General features: G+C 33.9%; 2 protein-coding genes across 2 annotated transcripts; both read right to left on the bottom strand.

Moving 5' to 3' along the window:
* Window positions 1–2,110: 2,110 nt before the first annotated feature.
* Window positions 2,111–5,958, bottom strand: LOC112040119 (uncharacterized). Its single transcript, XM_024073027.2, has 7 exons — window positions 5,751–5,958; window positions 5,569–5,665; window positions 4,311–4,449; window positions 3,329–3,411; window positions 3,048–3,182; window positions 2,832–2,936; window positions 2,111–2,464 (listed from the first exon to the last, which is right to left on the bottom strand). The coding sequence occupies exons 1-7, from the start codon at window positions 5,834–5,836 to the stop codon at window positions 2,336–2,338; spliced, it is 774 nt and encodes a 257-aa protein (XP_023928795.1). The 5' UTR covers window positions 5,837–5,958; the 3' UTR covers window positions 2,111–2,335.
* A 1,440-nt stretch (window positions 5,959–7,398) lies between these two features.
* LOC112040118 (protein TIC 62, chloroplastic) lies at window positions 7,399–16,904 on the bottom strand. The gene is made up of 14 exons (XM_024073026.2): window positions 16,698–16,904; window positions 15,589–15,706; window positions 15,421–15,493; window positions 15,285–15,336; window positions 14,963–15,139; window positions 13,808–13,889; window positions 13,618–13,690; window positions 13,419–13,529; window positions 11,652–11,804; window positions 10,809–10,942; window positions 9,740–9,943; window positions 8,209–8,406; window positions 7,760–7,843; window positions 7,399–7,654 (listed from the first exon to the last, which is right to left on the bottom strand). Exons 1-13 carry the CDS (start codon window positions 16,870–16,872, stop codon window positions 7,789–7,791), a joined length of 1,605 nt encoding a protein of 534 aa, XP_023928794.2. The 5' UTR covers window positions 16,873–16,904; the 3' UTR covers window positions 7,399–7,654; window positions 7,760–7,788.
* Between the last annotated feature and the right edge of the window lie 2,776 nt (window positions 16,905–19,680).

Here is a 19,680-nt window from a genome sequence, read left to right as displayed (position 1 = left end):
TAGGCTAACCAAGTAAGTATTTATTTAAGGAAAATTTATGTCAATTTTAAAATATATTTTTGCTATATCAAATTTTAGGCAATAATTCATGGACAAATAATTTAAAACATATCATACAAATCAGTTCATGTTGCAAAACACATAATACAAAAGTAAGATTTGCATGAACAAATAATTTAACAAAAACAAGATTTTCATGCTTAGCTATACCCCTAAAACATATGAACATGAATATTATATAAAGAAAAGTAACTACTTAAGAGATGTAAGTCACCTTGTAAGAGATGAAGAATGGATAAATATTTGCAAGCGTTGTTCGTTATAGTTGTTTGTAAAATGTATGCCACGCATGAATTGAAAATAGTTGATAGAATTATGAGAGGAATAAGAGTGGAGAAGAAGGTTGATAGAATTTTTAGGGGAAAAAGAGTAAAAAATAAGAACCGTGGAAACTTCAGTAACATTAGTGCTGTTTAAATATGATGCAAGTTTCATATAAGTTAAATTCTTAGATTTTAAACTGTATAACTAGATACGCCAATTGACCAAATACAATACAATACAGACCAAGATAGGACACTCTAATACAAACAAATTACTTAACTATAAACGAATATTCACTGCAAAGAATCTCAATTTTTGTTGTTGTTGTTTTTGTTTTTTTTTTTTTTTTTTTTTTACATTGTACACATCAATTATTTTTTTTTCTTTTGTAATTTTCTCTCATGCATGGACAGGAATCCAGCACTGAATAAGAATCTATGTACTTTATTTTTTATTTTTTATGAGAATAAGAATCAATGTACTTGAATCTATCATTATTTGTTTCATAGGACAAATCATGCAAAGAATACTTTTACAATACAAAATGAAAGAATATGACATACATACAAACCAAACTGCTTTGGTAAAAAAAAAACTACTGACACACGGAAAGAATAAGAATATGTGTACTTTTACAATTCTCTCTCTTCCCTCCAATTTTTGACAACTCCATTGCCACAATTTTTTTTTCTTCCATTTCGGTAGCTACGTTGCCACAAATCAATTGCCACATTTATTTATTTATTTTTCCTTTCATTTCGGCAATTCCATTGCCATAAATTTTTTTTCCCCTCATTTTCAGCAACTTCATTGCCAAAATTACTATTAAATTCCTCCCACAGTTTCGGCAATTCCATGGCCACAAATCAATTTCCACAATTTTTTTTCCCTCTAATCCATTGCCAAAATTATTATTAAATTCCTTCCCAAGATTTCGGCAACTTGGTTGCTACAATTTTTTTTTTTCCTCCCATTTTCAGCAACTTGGTTACCACAATTCTTATTTTCTCTCTCCTCACTCCCCTATAATTTGGAAAATTATTAGGTACTCTTTGAATACTATAAATGCGTAGTCCTCTCTCTCACATGAATGGTGAATCCCATCATGAATTTAATTAGTAGGACCCACCATTCATGTGAGAGGAGAAAATACGCATTTATGGTACTCCGGGAGTATACAATAATTTTCCTTACAATTTCGGCAACTTGGTTGCCACAATTGGTTTCTCTTTGGAGCACTCCACCTAGCACTTCGAGCACTTCACCTAGCACTTCACTTGGGCAGAGTTTCGGGCAGCAAGAATTTTAGTAATGAAATTACCAAAATTCAAACCTTTTTCTCTTATACTTTTTGTTAGAATTTCGGCAATACCATTGCCGACATTCACTCTCTTTTCTCAATTTCCCAAATAACTTTAAACAGTACCCATATCACAAATAAACTCAATTTTTTGCAATATTCAGCCCAAAGACTCTTTAAAAAGGCCTTGCCACAAAATGTTTTGTTCTTGTTTTTTGCTCAATTTGAATGGCACTAAAATTCTAGCCTGTAACTCGTTGAGAGTGACAGCTTTTGGCTGTGAACAGCATGGTTATTATACACATCACAGAACCACTACTCAGGACTCGACATTGGCAATAGTTTTAAGCAACCTGGTTCTATCTATGAATCTCAAACGATTGGGAAATATAATCTTGATCTTTAATTAATTGTAACAATACCTTGGCTGCTTTAAGATTTGTAATTGAATTGCGAATTTTCGACAAGAAATAAAAAAGGCACCAATTAGAAAGGAACCCATAACTCATAAGCTTTGGCAATACCATGCCATAGCAGCATCAGCTTGAGATGGTTTTACTCTTCTCATTCATATCAATATCACACAGATGTCAGAACTATAGTTTTGATGGTTATATTGTTTTAAGTGTCTACTTTGATTAAATCAAATCAAGGTTACAAAAAGGAAATTTGAAAATGGGGCAAAAAAAGAGAGCAAAAATACAATCAGTTTTAAGAATTCATCTCATCAATGTTGGTCCGGAAAATATAATCTTCACTTTCTAACTCTTCATGAAGTAGACTGATTGATGGTGGCTGGACCCTCTCACTAGATACTTTTCCATCCAATGATCTCCTTCCCTGGAACATGTTATTTTTATCATTTTACATCATAAGGAGTTTAATTGACTTATAAATCGTTTAAAACCATTGGAATTGAATCCAATAAGAACATATCAACAGCAAAAATTTAACCCAGAATAGATTCATAACAAAAGATGAAGGCATCAGCACAAGTTATAGAAAAGCAAAACATTGAAATGTGATTCTACGCCTAATTAAAAATTCTTTTCAAATGCAATAGTGAACAAAACATACACATGTCGAATGCAATGAGAAAACAAGAGAATGCTTCAATACCTTCTGGCTTCCAAAATAGCTCACAATAATAAAGATGTCCTTAACAAGTATACAAAAAGTTTAAGACTCAGGCTTTATCTGGACTAACCTTCTTCAAGACATAGAAAAAATAGTGAAATGCATCACCAAAAGTATTCCACTCAACAGACCAGGTAAATTTTGGAGCATCGAATAAAGGACGCCTGAAATGTGGCTGTAAGAGATATAGTTTCAGGGTAAGAACTAAGATTAATAGCAAACAAAATTAAGGGAAAGGAAAAAAAACAAAAACAAAAAAACAAAAACTATATATCAGTTCATATACCTGGCCAAAAGAAATTGAGATAAAAATCCCATCTGGTTTCAAAACCCTATGAGCATCATCAAGCATTGCCATGACTTTATTTACTGTTTCAGGCCGCGGATTCCATGGGTCTCCACTGTCCACGAACAATACATCCTTCAAAATCAAAAGTTATAATACATAGTTGACCAATTAAAAGTTATAGATTATGTAGTGGAGAGTTTATAATTATGAGAGTTCAACGCATCATATAGAAATTCCAGCACATCTAAAAGGAAAAACATCACGAATTGCATGTTTACCATGGTTCCTTTCTCAATGACGACATCAAAACACTCGTTGCTAAATGGCAGGTCTAGCATGTCAGCTTCCAGAACCTTTATTTCTGGTGAAACAGGTGACAAAACCAATGAACAATACTAAGGTTAAAAATTAACCTTTCTAACTGAAGAAGTTTGTTCCTACAATTAATTTAAATAACATTGAGAGAAAATGCACTTTTATTTTTTCATTATAAATAAGTGAAGAAGCATATATTTTCACAGTGCAAATAATTCATTTTACTAGATTTTGTTTTTGACAGGCATTACTTAGCCAAACCTAATTCTGAGTTTAGTCATTTATAAAACAACAATGCCATATGCACAGCATTTTTCCCTTTTTTTTCCTTCAAAATTTGTTATTGTAGCAATGTGTTATTGAATTCACATGGGCCCACCACTAATACCACTTTACTTACTATTGTTAATAATTTACCAGCTCAGTAGTCATTAAAAAGTTGTCAGTAGACTAATTGTTTAGAAAAAAGACTGGCAGAAACTTTTCGGCAACATTGACAAAAATGTCCAACCAAAGGAAGAATCCATCTCCAGATCTGGCATTCCACAGTTTGTGACAAGAAAAGTATGAATTCCCTCATCTCTCTATTTGCTTCGAAAAACATTTTAAGTATACAATTTTCTGAGTTCCAACCTTATTCTGATTACCACAAGTAGTTCCCCCAAATTGAATAGATTGTGCTGTAATTTATATTTAAGGGTAGATACATAAATTCCATAATGTATGCTTTGCCAAGTTTGCAATCCTCAGGCAAAACAATTGCTACTAAAAATGAAAATCACTGTTGTGTTGAATGCTAGAGAAAGTTTAAAGTAAAGCATTTCATTTAACTAGACTACCTTAAGGATTAAAAGCTCAAACACATATAAACAAGAAAAGAGTCCTTATACAGGCACATAAGCAATTGCTAAATAAAGAAGTTTGCAGGTATATCAATCAACACACCATTATATCCCTTCAATGCTAATCGCTTCTGCATCTTCTCCACTGCAACGGCTGACAGATCAATGCATGTTATCTCAGTGATCCCATCTTTGTATAACTCTTCAGACAACTGTGAGTTCCCACAACCCAGCTCCAATACCTTCATCACACAACTTTATCATCACTACCTTGTCTCCATACCATGTTATTTGTTTAATCAAACTAGAATCAGATTACATTCAAATCCAACAAGTCCCATATACAAAAGACAAAACTTTCCAAAAGAAACAAGTCAAAACTCAAAAGCCCACATGAAAACACCACCAAACTAGCTCATAAATTGCACAAGAACATCATAAATTCAAACTAAGTCGTCAAGTAAATTAGATTCCTCCAATTTCCAAACCTAACTTATTGCTTTATTTACTTCAAACTCATTACTTAATTACACCCTTTACTCCACACATTAAGATTCTTTAATCAATAACCACACAACTTAAAAGTTGGTAAATTTAACACATGGAATACGAAGAAAATCCCCAAAAAATTAACTTGTCCCTATACCATGTTATGAGTTTAATCAAACAATAATCAGATACATTCAAATCCAACGTCCCAAATACAAAATGCAAAAGTTTCCCCCAAAAAAAAGTCAAAAGTCAAGACCCACATGAAAACATCAACAAAAATAGCTCATAAATTGCACAAGAACATCATATATTCAAATTAAGTCATCAAGTAAATTAGGCTCCTCCACTTTCCACATCTAAATTAAAGCTATGTTAACTTCAAACTCATTACTTAATCAGACCCTTTACTCCACACATTAGGATTCTTTAACCACACAACTCAAAAAGTTGGTAAATTTAACACATGCAACACAAATCAAATACCAAAAAAGAAACTTGTCTCTATACCATATTATGTCACTGTGTTTAATCAAACTAGAATTAGATACATTAAAATCCAACAAGTCCCATATACAAAATGCAAAAGTTTTCAAAAGAAGCAAGTCAAAACAAAAAACCCACACGAAAACATCACCAAAACTAGCACATAAATTGCACAAGAACATCAGAAACTCAAATTAAGCTCCAATTTCCTTACTTACACATAGCTTTATTTACTTCAAACTCATTACTTAATTAGACCCTTTACTCCAAACATTAAGATTCTTTAACCACACAACTTAAAAGTTAGTAAATTCAACACATGCAATACCAATCAAAAGCCCAATAAAAATTATATGTAAAAGCAGTGACAGAGAGAGAAAAGGTACAGAAGAATTGGGTTTTATATGGGCTTGAATGAGGTGGCGAAAATGAGAGTAATCTTTGAACCACTCGTAGTGTTCCTCATTAGAAAAACGCTCATCCCTGAAAAGACAAGAAGCAGTTGAGGAAATTAATGAAAACTCTAGTGGTAAATAAGGAAACAGAGTAAAAAAAAACAAAGAGATACCAATAGTGAGGATCGAGGTAAGCCTTGGCAGAGGAGGGACCAAAGCTATTTTTCTGCGTTTCCTTCGGGTCCTGATTCGTACCCATTTTCTGATTTTCGGGTAATCTTCTTCTTCTTGCTCGAATTTAGTCAGAGAAACCTTAAACCCCTGCTGCACAACAAAAGTTCTCAGATATGGACCTCGACCCGACCCGACCCGACAATATCGAACCTGGACCGTTAACAGGCTCAACAGATGTTGATAAGCTTATAACTTATACTTTGGCCCACCCAGACACAGGCTATTATCTTTTTTTTTTTTTTCATTTTTTTTTAATAATACATATTATCTTTATATTATTTGCCTCAAGGCCCTCAATTTTTAATGTATGTTACCATATTGGAGTTAGTTTTTTTTACTTTATATGGAAGATGCAGCTAAAGTTATATAGATGGTGAGTTCATAATCCACCTCCTAATCATAAGATCAAGATACTAATTGGTTTTTAGTGTAGGTGATAATTGAATCTTAGATATCTTATTTAACAATAATAAACTTAACTAGTTTAGTTAATTGGAACTCACTCATAAAATCCAATTGATTTATTAAAGATCAATACAACAAAATCTATTAATTTTATGGGAAAAGAAAATTTTGATTTAACATCCAGAATATCTTTTTTCATTTGAAGCAAAAGAGTTCAATTTCTAGACAAAAACCCAAGGTCAAGTTTCATTCCAATGGAGGGATTTGATAAAAAGAGAGTATATGTCTAAATCTATCATTTATTTATTTTTGATATTTTTATGTAATTTTCGGATTTTTATTTTCTTGATTTTGAGTGTTTTAAGGAATTCTTAGTCAAATTAGTGTCATATTATGATTCTTTATCAATTGGAATCTATTTAGAATTATTTTTACTTGGAAAATGGTCAGCAATATGCAACATGAATATGAACAGTTAATTTTTGTTAGAGTTGACTCATATTTGTTATATGTAAGCAATGTTGTAATGTCATTTTTTCATGGATATTTTTAGTTGCTTGCCCTTGTAGATGTAGGCACACTGTCAAATCACATAAATTCTTTGTGTTGATTTCTCTCTTTTCCATTCTTTACCGATTTTTCACAATAACTTTTCTGTAAAATTGAGTTTTTGTTTATTTTTGGTGAATTTAAAGAATCCTTATGGATTTAAGGCTTGCGTTTAGCTTGTAACGAGATCTAGCCTTTTTCTCCTTTTTAGTATATATATTTTCGCAGCCATGAAAGGAAGCTAGAAAAACGTATCTTGTTCCAACTATAATCAAATTGTCAGAAAATCCCAGATTAGAAATAGACTTGGGGCAAATAAAAAGACAACAGATTTAGACTCCAGAGCATCAATATAAGGACATTGAGAGCCAAACCATCTAATAGATGGAATGCTAGACTCCTAAAAAAAAAAAAAGGATGGAATGCTAGACAAATGTCATGATTCAATGTCCCCGGAATCATTTGAATAAAACATGCAAATTATCCACAGAACAAGAGGAAGAGAAGAGAATTACAATCTTAGGCTAACCAACTCAGGCAGTCTCAGCATTGACACCACCATGTTTGTTGCATATCAATTGTGCTAAATATCTTTTACAACTCAAGGGAGTTTGATAGGTGCAGAGTATCACAGAACAAAAGAAGAGAAAGATGTTATAAGAAACTATTAGAAACATGGATCATTATTATTCAGTTAAGTCAAGCTGAACTTGCTGTTTCACATCTTGAATAGAAAAGGAAGAAAAATTTAGAAAAGGATCAATGTTGGCAATAAACAAGAATTATCCTTAGAAGCTATTCCCGGAATCTCAGTTGCTTGCCTCTTCATTAATTACAAGTAAACCTGTATAGACTCCACAGTGCAACATTGCGATATACTTCAATGGTTCTGTTCCAGTCATGTAGTCACAGTCACTTATGTGATAAGGGCTTTAGCTTCAAAGGATGTATAATTAATTCATAGAAAAGGGTCTATGAAATTTATAATTATTACCTTGTTGAAAGTGATTGGCAGTTGTTTCTCTAAGATCTCCTTGGGGATGGGATTGGGGAAGTTGGAGGCTTCAAGTCATCATACCTGGTCATTTATTGGAAAAAAGATCAGTTCACAATATACTATTCCCCTGATTGCATAAATTGACCGTGACCTAAGCTTGAACTGTGTTTGGAAGCAAGCAAATTTAGACCATCCAAATGTATAGGTCTAAATCTAAATAACTAAAATTTTCTCTGGTGAACACCAATAACTTGGTCCATGTGAAAATAAGTGCACAGTTTATTTCTTTATGTGCAACTGGGATGATCACATCCTGGATTTTGTATTAATTTATGCTTTGGAAAAATATTTCCAGAGTGGAATGGTCTAATCAATTCCCCTCACACAACCTTCATGGAAACATTTCTAATGAAAAGAGAAAAGATGGAAAACCAGGTAAAACTCACATAGTAAAAGGTGAAAGTGGACTTGGATTTGGTCCTGTGTGATGCTGCTCCCTTGGTTTATCTTCTGTTGGAGACTGAGCTATGTTGTTGATTGACAAATTAGCCATGTTGGAATGGCCATCTACCTCCAATGTTGGAAGGGGTGATGCAGTTGGTACAGTAGGAGACGGTGATGTGGGAGGCTTAAGGTCATCATATCTGAAAACAAAGTGTGCACATGATGTGCAGGAATCATAAAAGAAAGAGTAAGATGTAAGGAAAATAAAACACTAAAAGGTTATATCAAACCACAGCCTGTAGTTCAAGGCTTTTCATCATGGCTGATAAGAAAATAAAACAGAATTTATATTATAAGCATAAATCTGGACACAAACTTAATCACTCTGACAGCTTGTCCAGTGACTAAGGATCCTAGAAATGATAACAAAATATTGACTTCAACCTTTAGGCAGATGCAAATAATTTAGCAGAAGACTTTTTTTTTTTTTTTGGAAGGGGGATACAACCAAGGGAAATTTCTGTAAAACCTATGTTTTGAAGGGAACAAATAGGTATCATCTTAATCTTGAATCACTGAGGATCATCACAACCACTTGTTTAGTCTATATGCTGCACAAAGAAGCCATCTGAAAAGATAAAGTATCAGTAACTAATTTGCTTAAAGTCTGGATTTATTATGTCTTTGCTTTTATATCTTTAATATTTTAACTAAGTCTTGTTGGTAGACTGCAATCCTCTTTCATGCATTTTTAACAAGTAATGGTCTTAAAAGAACAAATGGAGTAATGGACCTTAGACGTATAGCCTTTACTTTATAGATTGAACAAAAAGGAGACGAGATCTAAAGAAGAAGAATTGTACTACCAAACTGTATAATGCATCCTTAAAAGTGTAGAATACAGTAGCTGATTACTTTATAATTACAGTGATCATAGACTTACACAGGGTAGAGTGAATCATGATAAGTTGAACTCTGTGGAGGAACCTTTTCAACAACACGAGTCACAATGGTCTTTGCTACATAGTTGCCTCCAGTAGATGGTGAAACAACTTGTACTGGTGTTGAGGCACCTTAGGTGTTACTTTGGGACCACTTTGTGCTGGGGATGGAGAGCTAGGTGGCGTATGATAAATTACCACTTATACCAAAAACTTATTTATTTATTTATTTATTTATTGTTGTTGAGAATCAACTTAAACTAATAGGAAAGAGTAACTTTTAATTAATTAATTTTTGACACTCCCTCTCATATGTGGGCATGGACTCTCCCTTTAATAAGTGAGGTCCAACATGTGGGATTTTTAACTTTTTAAATAAGAGGTAAAGTGGAGACAAAGTTCGACTTTAGAATCACTTCTCTGAAACTAAGATAAATAACCACTTATTCTAAAAGCTTAAATCACTAGTAGATGGTGAATTTAATCATTTAACCATTATGACTTCAAATACTCATAACTATCAAATTAAATAAGCTCATAAGAATTTGTCCCATGTATATCATTCAACAGGAAAGTATCAGAGATGGCTTACGCAACATAAGGTGAAAGAGGCCTTTTAATTGGGCGTTCTTCTGGGGCAGGTTTTGTCTCAGTGGTGCCAGTTTTCATCCCTGTTGCACTTGTTTCAGTAGCTGAAGTATCAGGCTTTGAAAGTACATCACTGATAATGTTTTTAGTTTTCTGACCAACAGGTGGAGTTGGAGTAGGAGATACAGGTGGTTTCAGATCATCATAACTGTAAAATAACAACAGAAACAACAAAGACAATAAAAACAATGACAAGAAATGTGTTTTATGACCCACAAACTAATTTAGTGGTCAGAGTTCTACACTGTTTGACATACATTTGGTATAAATGCAAAATATGTTCAAAGATATCTCAATCTTTTTAACTATGGAAAATTCTCTATATAGTCCTCTGAGATGATATTCAATGGCGGCAAAACATAATTTGATGACTCTAATAAATATTTTTGGGACATCCAACAATCTCTTTTGTCAAACAGACATATCAAAGAAAAAGGAGAAGTTCTAGAATAAATGATGTCAAGTATGTGAGCTTAACATGTATAAGGTGAGAGAGGCCTTGGTTTCCTCACTTCAGTCTGAGTAGGTTCTTTTTCAATGATGATTCCTGCAGGTTCCGGTAAAGGAGTGGACTTTGACACTTCTGGTTTAGCATCTACATAACTAGGTTTGGTGGCACTGGCAGTAGTGCTTGGGGTTGGCATTGGGGAGGTTGGTGGTTTTGAGTCTTCATAGCTTTGGCAAAAGGGAAAGACAAGATAAATAAGAGGTTGCTAACAACAAACAAACAAACAAAGCCTTAGTCCCAAAATTGTGGGGTTGGCTATGGAACTCGATAGATTAGTAAGGTTGGCCATATGCCATATGTATTTTTTTTCTTCATTCTATTCTATCTAAAGTCATACATACTCTCTGTTACTCCCTTAATTGACAAGTCATTTTTTTATTACTTCTATTAATGTGATTTTAGACCTTCCTCAACATTTTTTTCCCTCAACTTAGATCAACTCACTCTTTCTTACTGATATATCAAATTCCATATACAATAAGCAGGATGAAATATATCTACTTACACAACATAAGGAGAGAGTGGTTCTGTTGCCAATGCTTTTGCACCAGAAGGATCTTTCTTGATGGGAGTGCTTGATTCCTTGGACTTGACAGTCTTAGATGGTGATGAACCAGGCCCACCTGCAGCACCTGATTCCTGATGAAACCAGAAGAAACTTTGAATTGGGCTCTTAAAGTATTTAGCAATAGTTTTCATTTGAGCTATCCAATGAGAGAGGTAAATCAATTGATTGATCTTTCAACAATTCTAGTCAAGGCAAGTTGCCTATGATTCAACCTCCACCCCCCTCCCCCGCCCCCTAGCCATAGGTCATCAGTAAAATCTGGACCTCTGATCCATGCTGTCCATTAAGATTCCTATACCATCATCTTAATATGGATTTAGCCCAGTATAATTGATCATCTCCTGACTGAATATGGAGTAGAGGCTACTATACAGGAGCCATTTCTGCTTCAGGATTTTCAATACTTTCTCCTTTTCACAAAAGTTCAAAAGGCAATGCTTGAAAAAAGAAGAGTAGCAGAAAGTCTATACCATTTGAGCACTACACTTAGGATAGAGAAAAAGGTGAAAGTTTTCATATCACTAATGACAAAACCATAAACAAAAGTTCAGGTTAGCCCTCCAAGTTAATGACTTATCTAATTCTAGTAATACTGTAGAAATGCTAAATTATAAAACACATTCGGCTTAGATTACCCTTAGCAGTCAAATTTAAAAAGTATTGTCCTGTTGAGCTTGAATTTTCACTTCAGTAGCTCAAGCCAATCATTAAGTCCTTCAAGCATGTTTGATGTCCATGGAATACAGTGAGTGTTTTCACTCACTTAAGCAAGAAAATAACCTTTGTTGAGTAAATTTCAGCACGTTGAGATGGTATCTTTGCAAGAAGCTCCTCCATGGGAGTCAACGGTGCAGTTGTCTCTGCAATTACCTCCACTACTTTGCAGTATGAAAGGCTGCGGTTTTTGGCCATGACTGCCATAAGCTCTGCCACCTGCATCAATGCAAGTTGCTTTTGTTGTTGACGGAAAAGTGACAAGTTTCTTTGACCAAATATAGATGTGGATGTCAAGATTAATTCTGCATATTGAAAATACAAGTAAAATATGACACGACACTGTACGGAGCGATCGAACAATGCAGTATATGAATATCACATGCATGGGTAGTAAGAAGGAATATACAGAATACATAAAACAGATGCAATGTCAAAAAAAAAGTCACAGGTTTAGACTTGCAATAAGTTCTTTGGTCTGGAAACGATGCTAAGTATGTGAAGAATTATATGACTCTTTAGCATTTGATCTTTCTGTTTCACTATTTTGTCAATAATTGAAAATTTTTCTTCCTAACGAACATAACATGCAATATTAGTTGAGTTGAGTTTTCCAATTTGAAAAGGCGATCAACATTTAAATTTAATTCAAGATATTCCCCAGAAAATTTTAAAAATACTACGACCCAAACCTTCAATTTCAATTATTTTCTTGAATTCCTAAGCAAAAGAAATATTTAAAAATAAAATAAAATAAAAAAAGAACAAGAGAAGAAAAGGAATATCATCGTAAAGACCAGACACACATTCAATTATATCCTGCTCAGATAAATAAACATAAATTTCAATGCTAGAAATTTGTTTAAACTCCTAATAAGACTTGGTTTAGGATTTCTTGGCGTGGAAGGAATGTTTTTCCATGGTGTGGAAGAAAATGATTCTCCTTGATATGGAAGGAAAGAGTTTGTTTTGTTGAAGAAGTAATTGGGTATTCCTTGCCCATTAAGGAAAAGAATTGAAGTCTTACAAATAGGCATTGTTGCAAGGGATTTGGTGGCTTTGGCACAATGGGGTCCTCTCACGTGGGGAGGAGAAAACTCTTGTAAGAAACATGAATTAGGTTACTTGAAGAGTAATTTGAGAGTTTGTTTATTGTGTGAAAAAGAGTAATTGGGTGTATTGGGGTTTTGAGATTGTGGGTTTGTCTTTTTATGATGTTTGTGAATTATTTTGTGTTTGTGAGAATTACCTCTCTAAGAAGTAGTTAGATCACCGACCACTTACATTGATCTTGTTTTTGAGTTTTGATTGAGAGCAGTTGAAATCTATATCGTAGATGGTAGATTTTGGTTAAGAGTAGCCCATGGACTTAAGCTTGAAGTTGGCTGACAATGATAAATTTTGCTATCTCGTGTGACTGTTTTATTTCCTTTGTTCGTGTGAATGCACTCCTACTAACCCCAAATCACAAAATTCTATCTATTTATAATTACTCCATATTTTTGTCGTGTTTGTTGCGATTTGAGCTTAATAGCCTATAAGGTGAATGGTCATTGCAATGTGATTCTACTTAAGGTATAGAATTTTCAAACCTCAAAAGTAAAAGTGTATGGCAACATAGCTATCACCCTTACAATATTTATTTGATTGGCAGGACCACATTCATAGAGCTTTTTAATCATTCTTCACTCACATAGAAGAGGACTTTTTGAATACTGAATGAATTGAACAATGTTATGAGTTATCAATCCAAGAAAAAAAAAACATTTTAAGAGTTGCTCTCAAGGCTAAATTATTATTGCAAACTGAGAAAAAAATGTATAGAAAGAGCACCTGAAGGTTTGACACCTGGCCACCAAATAAAGTATCTTCCTGTGAGAGGGTTATATTATGAGTTTCCTTGTAGGCATCAGTAGGCCGCTCCATGCCTCCAGGTCTCACTATCTGAAGAAAACTATTAAATTAGTAATCGAACAACAAAAACACCCATAGTTTGACAAATTTATTTGCACTTAATATTATTTACACCCACAGTGTAGGGAAGTCCACTGGCTAGTAGTGCCTCTTCTGCCTTTCTTTTCCAAATCAGGACTCCCCAAAACAAACTACAAGCAGAAGAGAAGAACAATCAATATAAGAAACCTAATGAAGAGGGGTATATATAATTCTCTTTGTTAATAATGACTATAAGCAACATACTGCAAAATATGAGGACAACTTACTTCAGAATAGCAGCAGGAAACCCAACCTTATTTGTTCCTAGGGAGGTAAGTAAAACGAAGTGTTTAACTTTGGCAACAGTTGCTGCATAGTAAAAGAAGTAATCAAAATTCTTGCATTTTCAAGCTTATAAGAAAATATAATTGGTTAATCAAGTTTCATTCTCAAAATGAAAAAACAACTGATACAGTGACACTGCATTTTCCTTCCCATCTTCCCAAATAATAGATTTCAAAAAAATCAAAGAAACAGGGCCTGAACTCCCTCTCTACAGCCCCCCCCCCCCCCCCCCCCCCCAACCCCCCAACAAAAAAAAATGTTCAGATCTTTTAAATTCAAAATAGAGGTTGAGACTTTTAAGGAAGCAAAAATTACGTTATAAAATGAGAATAAAGTGATAAATATCTTATAGAGACAATTTTTATATAAAAGTTATAAATCTTTAGAGCAGTCAATATTGTATGAGAATTTTTTTAATTAAAACTTTATATATTCTTACATGAAATAATGATGTCTAATTAAAACTCAACATGTTTAAAAGTCCAAAAAAGAAATTGAATCAAGAACCTTTCCTATAGATTTAGTTTAGTCCTTTCTACTAAAATATGATCAAATGTATTTATGTGTTTACATATAAATATATAAATGCATATATAATTCAATTAGGTTTCGTCCCCGAAAAGAAGATACAATAAGCTGTTTTTTTGGCCCTGCCTGAGTTCAGAAGCCCATTCCATCTCAAGGCCAAGCCAAGTTGGAGCATGATGATTCATGACCAGGGGCTTAACAATACACAGTTCATGCAGCTTAAAACTAACTATGGTTTCAAGGTTATCTTTCCCAAAATGGTCAAGTGAGAATTATGCACAAGTTGGCCAGAATGTCAATTGTTTAGTCCTGCTGGTATATCTGATGTAGGCATAATTCCACAAGAGAAAATCCAAAATTTTATATCAGATTTATTAAAAAGAATTAATTAGAAAATCCTGTGATTCAAGTACTTCTAGGCCATTTAATTCTTCTATTTCCATAGATTTCTTTTAGGGCTTACAGAATAATATATTGTGAAATTTTAGCCTGATCTTGCAAAACCATGGTGGGTGTTGGCCAAACTACTTAGTTCATGCAAAGCTATGATCAGCGGCATCTTCATTCACCTGCATCAATAAGGTTTTTGGCAGCCAGGTAGTCGATTCGATATGGTCCAGTGATATCAAAGACCTCCTTCTCACTGGCACCAATGCAGCATATGACTACTGATGCATTGCCTAATGCTGGCCCAATCTGATCTTGTTTCTCTAGGTCACATTCCACAAGTGCAAGCTTTTCTACAGCTGGGCTAAAGACCAAAAACAACCTGTTATTTACTATAAGAGCATATCTTACTAAACGGCAATTTCATATCCTGCCCAAGTTTTGAAAAGTAAATAGCAACAACACAGAGATCAAAGTGATAGTTTCAAAGCTTTATTTTCTTACACTGAGTTCCTTCACTTGCATTTTCAACATTTAGCTTCATTTGTTTAACACTCTGCAATAAGTTACTATTTTCTCATTACCAATACATTTTAGAGAAAAGGTAGTAGAATATTGTAATTAACAATCAAACTTGTACTTGCACAAGAGTTTCTGCTCTCTGAGCACTCCTCACACCAGCTCTGACTTGGAACCCAAGTTTCAAAAGCTCCCTGAAGAAGATTACAACAGCTTAATAGTTTTAAATACCAGGCATCAAGTTGAAAAATAATTTTACTTAAGAGTGAAGTTAGAAGCAGAAAGTAACCTCACTGTTCGTGAACCAACTCTACCAGTAGCTCCAGCAACAAATACAAGATTTTCATCTTTCAAATCTTCTTTCTTTGACACTGCTCCAACTGCCTCTGACCGGACCTTTGTTGTGCCTTGTAGAAAAACAAGAATTACACATAGGAATGGATGATACATAAAAATGATAATGTTTTGTTTCGGCACATCAGCACATCCTAGATAAGAAGAAGGGGGGGGGGGGGGAGAAGAAATGGAAAAATAATTCTCTTTCATATGTTGGTTAAAGACATAAGTCACATAACTGCAAGTAATATTGTTACAGGAACTTGCAGCAGCATGATCTGTATCACTTATGCTTCACTTATGACTCTGTCAGTTCATTTAACAGTTTGTGTTTATGCACAACACAAACACATATCAAGTATGTATCAAGTTCAGCAACACAAAAGCATAATTGTGTGTTGACCAGTGCATATTTGCAGATGACCATTGCTTAAGCTTCCAATGATATCATCAGAAGTAACAAAGAAGCAAATCTTCTATTCATTTTCATTTTTTCTCGCGCACACACACAAAGAGCCAATTTTCATATGGACTAGATCATTGTATCTGCACATTGCATATGCTTATTTACTTACACCACATGAGGTGTATTTCTCTTCTTTTTTATTTTTATAAGGGAAATTACATTCGGACCTCCTTCATTGACATGATATAGAAACCCCTACCTAGCCAAGTTGGAGACTTCCCCTAAAGTATTTAAAAAGTATGACCATTCGTCTGCATCTTAGCAGAATGTATAGAGGTCAGCACTCCCTGTACTATGACTTCACATAATGCTCAACTGCCATTAAATTACCTGTCCACCAATATAATCTATGTTATCTAGAACATTTGTCCGCAGAACTCATTGGATCACTAGGAAACAACTTTATAGGGGTCGATTGAGAAGTACTATACACAGGCAACTAATGCAGGATGTGAAACAAGTAAAGATGATTGCCATATTATTCATAAAAAAAAAAAAGATGATGACAACTTATTCAATGGCAAGGAAGCCCATTTGTTCATGATATAACAAACCCAATTCACAAGTGAATGAAATGTGGGAAGATAACTACGTACCTGAGGCTTGAGCTCTGTCATTAAAAAATTTTAGCTTTCTGGCATGTGGGTATCTCTTGGAATAGGGAAATTTGATGAGCTGACCATGTACAAAAGGTTTTTCAATGAACCCACTTAGGGATGGGGAAGATGGAACTGTGGTTACAGTTTGTGAATGTAGGGAGTAACTCTCCATTGCTAGGCAATGTCTTTGAAGAATTGTAAAGAAAGAAACTTTATATTCATCATCTTCTGGTTCTCTTTCAGCTAGGCAGTTGTGGCACACTCAGTCCACTCCATGTGGATATGATAGGTCCCACAGAAGGTGCCATGCCGACTGCTAATTTGTTCCGGCTTCTGGTAATAATATTAAATTTAACAACTACTATCAGCTTGGTTGCAAATTTGTTCCTCACTGATTGGCCGAGGTTCTTTTGTGGGAGCCACACTCACACCAATCCGATAATGAGGAGTGACTACTGACTAGTAGTGCACTTTGAGCACTGAACGGTTCAAAGGAGCCGTGTTTTATATTCAATACTAAAAAATTCTAGTTTATTTTATTTTATTTTATTTTATTTTATTTTATTTTTTATCTAACAAAAAGTGTGTGTGTGTGTGTGAGTGTGAGAGAGGCGCATTTTAAATTGATTGAAAAATAAAAGTTTCTTTTTTTTTTTTTTTTGGTTCAAAGGAAATAGCATTAAACTAAAAACTCAAAGTATGAACACTGCCACGGCAGGGTCTTAAGTACACATAATTAGCAGCATCCTGAGCAAGAAAACATAAAACAAAAGCAGGAGGGCTATCAAATACAACATAATCATCCTCCATCTTTGACCCACAACTAGCCATCGCATCAGAGACGGACGCAGGATTTCAAGATAGGGGGGCCGGAGATAAGCGAAAAAAAAAAAAAAATTTAAGCGCACATCCATATAGTCACTGGTGGAGCCAGTAAATTTTCTTAAGAGGAGCAAGTTAGTTATGCCTACATTGGCTCAAAATGCAAAAAACTCAAGTTAATTTGGCCCAAATTATGGCCAAAATTAAATTACTTTATTTCACAAACTAACTTTAAGTAAACTTGTGCCTACATTTTTTTCACTGTACTAAATTATTTGTGCTTAGGTTAATAGGTTTGAACTTACCTTTTTACATTTTAGAGCTTTTCTAAAAAGTTACATCTAATGTTTCAGCATTTAGGATAAAAAATTGATTAATAGGTATGAAATTTTGAAGATTTATACAATAATTTTTGTTAAAAAAAAGTGTGAACAATGAGGTGCAAATTACTATTTAAGTGCAATTAGATCAAATCAAAGAATTAAAAAATTATTTGTCCTCCTACTATTATCAGATATAAATAGATAATCTAATATTCTAATATAAACCACATTATTATATATTATTATTATTATTATTATAAATAGATTTATACATTTTTTTTAAGGTTTTCTTGGGCTTTTGAAAACTCTTGGGCTGGCTGGCTGGGGGGCCTGAGCTAAAAATCAAGGGGGGCCCAAGCTAAAAACCAAGGAGCCCAAACCTGTTTTTTTAAAATTTTACATACTAATTTTTTTTTTTGGACCCAGGGGGGCCCGGGCCCCCTTTGCCCTGCACCTGGGTCCATCCCTGCATCGCATCAGCTACGCTATTAGCTTCCCTGTAGCAATGCTTGACTTGGTGATGGGGTATCATTGAAAAATAAAAGTTAAAATTTTCCTATAATTATGTTATTTATTTGAATTAAAATGTGTTAGTAAAATGAAAGGTTATGGGAGTTACAAATTTATATATATATATATATATATACATATACATATATATTTAGAGAGTTCTAATGTGTTAATAATGGGTTAATAGTTTCGATTGATTGAGCTGTAACTAAAAGTCTAAAGAAACTATGCTTCAACTGATTGAATTGATTGAATGGCAATCAAAGTCGTCTTTATTTCCTTCTTTTTTTGAGTTGCATCTTTGATGCTTAGGTTGTGTTTGGCTCAGTGTAAAATATCAAAAAAGAAAATGTTTTTAATTGTTTGGTTGTATTATGAAAAAATGCTTTGGAAAATATTTTCAGGTGTTTGGTTGTATTTTTGAAAATACTCTAGAAAACACATTTTCTACTAGTTTCTCACATTCTCCCAACTTCCAAGCAAATATTATAATAGAAAATTCCAAAATAAACCCAAACGAGAGAGAGAGAGAGAGAGAGAGAGAGAGAGGTTCATGAGTAGATCGATGGTTCGATTTGGAGGCGATGAAGACAAGCTTGAGGCAGAGATGACAAGATCGATAGTTTGATCTAGAGGCAGCAATGAGATCCCATAGGGTGGGTGGTCATAGTGGTTGACATTAGTGGCTAGGTAGTCACGATGGTCCGATCGGTTCATGGGTAGGTCACTTGACTAGGTCATGATTGTCTTATTGGCTTATGGGTGTGTTGCGAAGACTGGTTTGATTGGTCACCTTCGTTTGGTTCAACTTAACTCAAGTCTCTCTTTGGTTTGAATGAGTGAGGCGGAAAATAAAATTAGGGAAAATGAAAGTGAATTTCATTTTACACCAAAACCAGCTCTATTTTACAATCAAAGGGAAAATGATTTCAAGTTGATCGGGTTTTTTAGTTGACCTAAAGACTTGTAATGCTATAAATTGTTTTTCATAAAATCTTTTTAGTTGAACCAAACGTAGCCTTAATCTTGAAATTATAATAACTAATTATAAACTTAGTTAATATTACAAGTGGAATTTGCCAACGTATAAACCTAACAATATCCGGCAAATTTTTTGACAAAACTTAATTACAAATTAAATTATGACATTAATTACAAATAAAGATATGTTGTATCCATTACAAACAATCCTAAAAAACCACGTAATGAACATGGATTGAAGAAACGATAACACTTAGAAGTCAGAACACAACAATACTTGTCTTTCTTGAAAATATGTATGAATACATTATGCCCACCGTATGAAAAACAAAACAAGTAAACAC

The sequence above is a fragment of the Quercus suber genome, unplaced genomic scaffold, assembly GCF_002906115.3.
Source record: "Quercus suber isolate HL8 unplaced genomic scaffold, Cork oak 2.0 scaffold_1009, whole genome shotgun sequence".
NCBI classification, from domain to species: Eukaryota; Viridiplantae; Streptophyta; class Magnoliopsida; order Fagales; family Fagaceae; genus Quercus; species Quercus suber.
The sequence above is the reverse complement of the archived record's forward strand: the minus strand, read 5'-3'. Positions and strand labels throughout refer to the sequence as shown.

Coding starts and splice junctions, on each gene's coding strand:
- LOC112040119 (XM_024073027.2), bottom strand. CDS start 5,836: ATGGGTACGAATCAGGACCCGAAGGAAACGCAGAAAAATAGCTTTGGT. Junction 5,666..5,750: donor TACCTCGATCCTCACTATTG/GTATCTCTTTGT, acceptor TTGTCTTTTCAG/GGATGAGCGTTTTTCTAATG. Junction 3,412..4,310: donor AGCATTGAAGGGATATAATG/GTGTGTTGATTG, acceptor CTGTTTCACCAG/AAATAAAGGTTCTGGAAGCT.
- LOC112040118 (XM_024073026.2), bottom strand. CDS start 16,872: ATGGAGAGTTACTCCCTACATTCACAAACTGTAACCACAGTTCCATCT. Junction 13,890..14,962: donor CAAAAACCTTATTGATGCAG/GTGAATGAAGAT, acceptor TTTACTATGCAG/CAACTGTTGCCAAAGTTAAA. Junction 7,844..8,208: donor CCACTTTCACCTTTTACTAT/GTGAGTTTTACC, acceptor ATAAATGACCAG/GTATGATGACTTGAAGCCTC.